We start from the raw sequence: 7,500 nt of genomic DNA, 5'->3' as shown, positions 1-7,500 counted from the left end.
CCATACCTCTTTTACTAGTCTTTCTTCACTCATTCTTTCCATGTGTCCAAACCATCCTAATATTCTTTCATCAACCCTATCTCCCAAATCCTTTTTCACCCCTGTTCTCCTCCTCACCTCCACTAGTGGAAACACATATATCATCTATAATCTAACCATAAACACAAAGGTAAAAACACCATATGTATACAATCAATCATGCATACAGGCACGCACACACGCGTTAACTTACATGTACACACACACACACACACACACACACACACACACACACACACACACACACACACACACACACACACACACACACACACACACACACACACACACACACACACACACACACACACACACACACACACACACACACACACACACACACACACACACACACTTAAGAATCTTCTTGTTGTAGATTTCAATTGCAGTGATGTCAACTGGAAGGACCTCACTACATTTGTCCCATAGAAAAAATGACTAATTAATTATTGCATTTTAGTTGGCGGGTGAGAAAATAGAATTAAGGATGAATCACATAGACAAGACAGGCACTGCTTAGGGAAGGCAGATTTCTTAGGGCTGAATAAAGTATTTGAAGAAGCAGACTGGAGGAATTCATGAATATTACTAAAACTAAGAGGGAAGGAAAGTCTTTCTCCACAGTTACAACTTGGGAAGGAAGAAATATGTCAAAGATTAATGGAAGGAAGAAGGGAAAAAGATTGGTTCAGTAAAAGGCGTGAGAACAAAAAATAATAGTGTGTGGTGAGGTGTTTGAAGAATTGAAAATTTTCAACCTGTCTTCACAAAGGAGAACAACTTTTCAAAGGAAAACGAGGTGTACAATATTTTGGGCTGAAAAGATAGAAAAGGTTGAAAACATAGAAGTGAAAGAAGTGCTCAATCTTTTGGGATCATTGACTATAAAAAAAACAAAACAGATCCTCATGGGATCTCAAATTGGACAATTAAAGAATGTAAGGAACAACTGGTGGACCAGATTCACAGACTTATTTTACGTTCATTAAAATAAAACATAGTGTCGCATTCGAAATTCTTCCTAGGATATTTTTCTACCTTAGCATTCAAAAGGCTGGGTGGAGTATCCACTGTTGTCCCTAAAACCTGTGTTTTCGTGACGACTCCCTGCTTAGGCAAATTGTTCTATCTGTGTCAACTTATTCCTACCCTTCTTACTATAAATGTGTCCACACCCAACCTATCCCAAAGAAAAATGCCCTCTCTAACTCCAGTCCTGTAATCCTGATTACCTGCTCAGCCGGATATTTCGAATCAGTCTTCAAGAGGAAGACTATGAAACATCTTTCCGGTCATGAACTTCTCTCTGATCGTCAGTGCTACTACCGTAAAGGACAAATTACTGGAAATCTAATGTTTCTGCCTGACTCTTGGTCACCTTCTATTGGAGATTTTGGTGGGACTTACGTTGGCTCACTACCTTCGTACGGTATCTATCCCGTTCTCTTCTCCTTTGTTTCTTATCTATCTTGGTAACTGTTCTATCTCTGTTTTTATAGACGGTCACAGCTGTTTCCCTACGTATATAGCCTCTGTTTAAACAAAGAATTTTTTCCTCTGCCTTTTTCCTCCTATTCACAAAGGACCTTCTTGATTACAAAGATCAAATAACTTTATACTGCATTTTCTGCGTAATTTTTCAGACGTCCTTTTCAACCTGAGTTCCAAATTCCAGTTGGATTGCTGACTTCAGACAGCTTACCATATCTGACTGGGGAAGAGACAACGCTACCCAGACGCAATCTCTTCGCCTCTCCACTCTACACAAGTTTTCCTTCTTTCTTCCTTGGTCTTTTCTTCATTGGTAAATTAAATTGTAATATCCGCATTTCAACTGTTGCTATAATAGCTTCAATGAATTTGCTGGTCTGTAGAACCTCAGCTCCAACTTGGTTGCTGGTCCTTCGCAGGGAATATATTCGCTCTTGTAAGGAGTATGTCTCTAATGTTTGTAGTCACTCCTCATACAGTACTCAGAAGAAAAAGAAGAAGAAGAAGGAGAAGGAGAAGAAGAAGGAGAAAAAGGAGAAGAAGGAGAAAAAGGAGAAGAAGAAGAAGAAGAAGAAGAAGAAGAAGAATAAGAAGAAGAAGAAGAAGAAGAAGAAGAAGAAAAAGAAGAAGAAGAGGAAGAAGAAGAAAACCAGTTTCTTTTTTTACTGGGGTCTTTTTTTCTTCCAATGGGAGGCCTTGGAATCCTCTTTCCCCAGACACTTTTTCATCTATCTATGACTTGGATATCTAAGCCTAAATAAGAATATTCTTCTAAAAAACGCTGTGGAAGTCGGGGACAGGTGGTATTACGGTGACACTTTGTCCTAAAAATATTCTTGAAAAAGCGCTTGGATAAGTCGGGGTCAGGTGGTATTCTTCTTCTTCTTCTTCTTCTTCTTCTTCTTCTTCTTCGCGTTCCTCTTCTTCTTCTTCTTCTTCTTCTTCTTCTTCTTCTTCGCGTTTTTCTTCGCGTTCTTCTTCGCGTTCTTCTTCGCATTCTTCTTCTTCTTCTTCTTCGCGTTCTTCTTCGCGTTCTTCTTCGCGTTCTTCTTCGCATTCTACTTCGTGTTCTTCTTCGCGTTATTCTTCGCGTTCTTCTTCCTCGCGTTCTTCTTCGCGTTCTTCTTCGCGTTCTTCTTCGCGTTCTTCTTCGCGTTCTTCTTCGCGTTCTTCTTCGCATTCTACTTCGTGTTCTTCTTCGCGTTCTTCTTCCTCACGTTCTTCTTCGCGTTCTTCTTCGCGTTCTTCTTCGCGTTCTTCTTCGTGCTGGGGATCCCGTGTTGGGGTTCCGCTCCGAGGCCGAGGCCGAAGGGGAAAACGAGGGATTAGAGCGCGGAAAGCTGCGGCCGTAGGCCGCTGTTTGCGCAGCCAAGCCACCGGCGAAGCCAGGGAGGACGAATCCCGCGGCTTGTTTAGTGAAAAAAAATCTCCTCCAATGGAATTTGATTTTGAGTTTACATCCTTTTCGTATTTTACATTCCGGAGTGTACCACTGTTGTCATTTTGCCGGTCATTGAAATATATAGTTCAAAAGTTTGTCTCGCTCAAGAGAATACTGTGAGCGCATAGTTTCTCATTCACATACTCACGTCAATACGTCTTGAATTACTTGGGTATTTTCACCTGTTATACAGATTTGCATGGAAATCCTTATCAAGTAATGTAAAAGGTATGACATCTAATTACAAAGTACTCTTAGAAATTATAGTATCTTTAGTTCCACCCTCTCCCCCCCAAAAAAAGGGGGGGGAAGAAGAATTGATCTCATTTTTTATTCCGTAAGCCCCATTGTGAATGCTTTAAACACACCTCATTCTTCTGCTTTACAGTAGCCTCTGGGGCAGTTGGCTCCCTGGTCCTTTCCCCAGTGGCGAGTCGATTGCTGGATTACTTCGGCCGAAGGAAATGTCTCCTGTCTGTGACGCCCGTTGTGGTGGTGGGATGGATCATGTCAGCCTTAGCTCCCAACATGGCGTGCATAATCGCTGCCATATTCCTGAACGGGGTATTCTCCGTAATCGCCATCCTAGGGACTATGGTAAGAGTGATGATAAATAGTCTTAATGCAAGTCTTCTTGAGTTGTTAAATCCTGAATTCTATATGGCCATCCAGCGTAAAAGTATGGTTGAAGTGAAGTTTTACTTTTTCTACAAATATATATTTCAATTAATGATCAATGTCAAAGTTACATTCTGAAAGGAATGCTTATGATGTTATCATCGTTGTTGTCACTCTTGAATCTTTTCTGAATACTTATCAAATTCTTATCATCTCCATTAAACTCAAAGTCATACTAGCTCGCATTCTGTCGGGTTATCGCCCAAAGCTTTGTATATTGCGAAAGTACAACAGGCCTGGCCACAGACACAAAGTGCATCTTATGTATACATCTCATGGAGGATACGTAAAATGTAACCTTACTTTGCTACCATTAATGCAAAAAAAAAAAGACAATACATTGTATCCCCTCTTGAGTCGGTGCCGGCTACCGCTGGGTGCAAGTCTCCTGTAAGAAACGTGAAGCTTTAGATTGATTGATGTGTATTGTATATCACATAAATGCTAATTTCTGTTTGAATACTTTCATACAATTTGTTCTTCCATTTGGGAAACTATTTCGTTGAATTGGAAGAAAATGCACATAAATACGAAGGAACATGCAGAATAGACCCCATACATTGCTGTAACACTTGCTATTTTGCTAAGGCATAAGTGGATATTTGAATATCCGTTGCAGATCAAAATATCACACGAATGCTGAACGCAGTGACTGTGGGAATGTTCCGAGCCACACTTGTATTTTGTTATCACAGATCTATCACTAACTTGTCAAATGATGAATATTTCAATTTGGTTTTATGGTATTCCATAGTATGTAGTGTGTTCTTACACAAAGGGCAATGTGAAGCGAAGTGCGGTAAGTCAGTGATAAGGTAGCCTTGCACTCTCCTTAATCCTAAGATGTATGGACCACTTATACATTCTCATTTACAGTGCCACCGCTGGATAGTCCTGTGCGAAAAGGGAAGCCTTGTGTAAGTCTTCCCTTACCAGTACATAGCCTCTCCATTCCCAATACTCCTTGGTATGCCTCCCTGGGGTTCCACACGGTAACTGGCTGCCTTGCGGATACAAGCTAAACATCAGGGTATCTCGGAATAGTAGTATCCCCAGAGGTACGATGTGGAAGCCCACCGGCGTGTGAACACGCCCTGGCATCTACTAATTCTTAGACCCCACTGCTGCCTTGTAGGGCATGCCTTTTTAGGCAAAAGCTAAGAGAAGGAGAGCTCTAAATCCAAATCTCCTGCTGTCTTGTAGCGTTTGTCAGGGTCTAGGCTGTGCCGTGGCGAAAGGGCTCGTATGTTCCGATGAACCAGAGAGCGCAGGTGAAAGAAGCTTGTCTCCTGGTGGGGTTAATCATGGCATCACGGTCTCTTGAGAGGTTCTAGAAAGACGCAGATCCAAATGGGAAAGAAAACCAATGAAACCCGTGGTGGGACTCCAGTCTGTATGGTCACCAATAGGAGTCAAAAGATCGGGCAATCAGTCTAGAATCTTATTTGCTTTCTCAGAGGCTGAAATACACTGCTTGGATGATTTGAGATCGGTACTGATAATTACGCCGAGATCTTTTTCACTATCCACTTTTGTTAACGAATTTCCAAATAATTTTTAATTGTACTTAATGATTTTCTTACCTATGTGAATAACCTTGCTTTTATTTGTGTTAAATTTCATTAGCCACTTTTCAGACCATTGCTGTAGTTTATCTAAATCTTCTTGAATATCTAATTGGTTTAAGTGATCATTTGCTATTCCATGCAGTTTTGTGCCATCAGCAAATTTGGAGACAATATATTTCAGTTCGTGGTCTATATCATTTATATATACTATGAATAGAAGTGGCCTAAGAATGGAACCCTGAGGAACTCCACTCGAAACATTTTTTCATCTAGAAGTTTTTCCATTTAAAACCGCTCTCCGTTTTCGATCGTTCAACCAATTACTAGTCCAACTTAATAGGCTACCATTTATTCCGTGTGAAGCTAATCTAGTAATAGTCTTTCGTAGGGGACGGTATCAAAAGCTTTTGCAAAGTCTAGATATATTAAATCTATATTGTTTCTTTTGTCATAATTCGAGATGACTGTGTTGTAGAATTCGAGTAAGTTAGTCACGATTTTTTTTTCCGTCTAAATCCATGCTGATTATCATTTATCAAACAGTTACTTTCTAAATGATCTTCGATAGCATGTCTGATGATAGTTTCCATAATTTTTCCTACGCTTGAAGTCAAACTTATAGGCCTGCAGTAAGGGAGTAAGGTTAGCTAGCTTCCATTCTCTTGGGACGTCTCCGGATATGATGGATTTCTTGAAAACAATTTCTAAAGGAACAAGAATCTCATTTTTCATTTCCTTTAAGATTCTTGGATACCAACCGTCAGTCTCTGGTGTTTTATTAACTTCGAGCTTCTCTATATACCTTTTAATCTTTTCTTTTGTTATATTTACCCTAGTAAGTTCACCATAGACTTTTCACAGGTTTCAGTTTGAGTTCACTTTGAGGTGTTTAGTGTACGCATAATGAGCTAAAATAATTGTTTAAGATATCACACATTCCTTCAATTGAATATTCAAATTGACCGTCAGCAAATAATAGTGGGCCAATATGATTCCTAATAACATTTTTATCTCTAATGTAACTATAGAATTCTTTGGGATTCTCTTTGTATTTATTAGCAATATTAATTTCGTATTGTCGTTTTCGATCTTCTATTGTCATTTTTAAATTTCTCTGTATTATTACATAACGTTGATAGTCATTAGGTGCACCCGAGTACTTGTATTTCTTATCATCCTGTCTCTTCTTATCAATACTTTTTCACTTTCTATGTCAAGTCATTTTGGGCGAGCCTGATTTGGGGGGCGTCTGTCCTTAAACGGGATGTAAGTATGAATCATCTTAGTAAGCGTATTTTGAAACATTTTCCACGTCTTATCTACAGGTCTTTTGCTTAATTTTGCCTCCCAGTCTGTAAGCTGAAGCTCCTGACGTAGTCCTATGAACTGAGCTTTACCGAAATCGGGTATTTTAGAAACAAATATCTATTCTAAAATTCTTTATCAGTTTGAATCTAAGTTGTGATCGCTACTTGCAATAGTTTCACCAACTTCTACTTTAGTTATCATGCTAGTGATCAATAGATCGAGTAAATTTCCATGTCTTGTGGGCTCTTTTACATGTTGAACTACGTAATTATCTCTGAGAAAATCGTACAGGTCTTTTCAATCCTCTCCAATGCAAACACCGTCGTCAATATCGACTAACTACCATACGAAGAGAGTAAGAAGTCATTATTGGCAACATTTACAAGACATATTTCTCATATTTTTATCTTTTGTACAATAGATTATTTCCAGAAGAAATTTGCAATTGTTTTCCCCGCGCTTCATTGCATCGACACTGCAGACGTAGATATACGACGTAGGTGGATGGAATTATGAGGTGAAAGCTATATCAAGCAAAATAATAATTCAACTCGTTCAAGCTAGATATATTGTAAAACTATATTGCATGAAATCATGAGAAACTTGGTCTTATTTTACAATCTATTGAAATAAACCAGAGAGTTTTGATGATCTCTAATTTCTGCCGATCAAGTTGCGGTAACTTTTAATTTCTAACATTCTCGAAAACCACTGGTCACGGAACAGTTGAGCTGTAGTTGAGAGGATTTGAATGCACCAGATTCCCGTTGCAGGTATTGGCAGTTATCATAAACCGTATGACCACGGAATGAGGTTCACCTAGAGCGCCTTTGACAACTGAATCAGACTGTAACTCGATTTAACTTGATAATAGCTGACGCCTTGATGAGATCCGTCGTGGGATGGTTGTGTGTGACCTTTGCTTGACAACATAGTTAGGCTTTGTATAACTGTTAAGACGTGAAAATTGTTATA

At 39.4% G+C, this 7,500-nt stretch overlaps 1 protein-coding gene across 1 annotated transcript in view; it reads left to right on the top strand.

Moving 5' to 3' along the window:
• The window catches only part of LOC143031813 (trehalose transporter 1-like protein), an 18,628-nt gene that overhangs the window by 7,081 nt on the left and 4,047 nt on the right, over window positions 1–7,500 (top strand). Inside the window, exon 4 of the mRNA XM_076196127.1 lies at window positions 3,360–3,568. Within this exon, the coding sequence (XP_076052242.1) occupies window positions 3,360–3,568 (209 nt within the window). The remainder of the gene's footprint in view (window positions 1–3,359; window positions 3,569–7,500) is intronic.

Source organism: Oratosquilla oratoria, chromosome 1 (genome assembly GCF_046742065.1).
Source record: "Oratosquilla oratoria isolate Oo_2021 chromosome 1, ASM4674206v1, whole genome shotgun sequence".
NCBI classification, from domain to species: Eukaryota; Metazoa; Arthropoda; class Malacostraca; order Stomatopoda; family Squillidae; genus Oratosquilla; species Oratosquilla oratoria.
The sequence above is the reverse complement of the archived record's forward strand: the minus strand, read 5'-3'. Positions and strand labels throughout refer to the sequence as shown.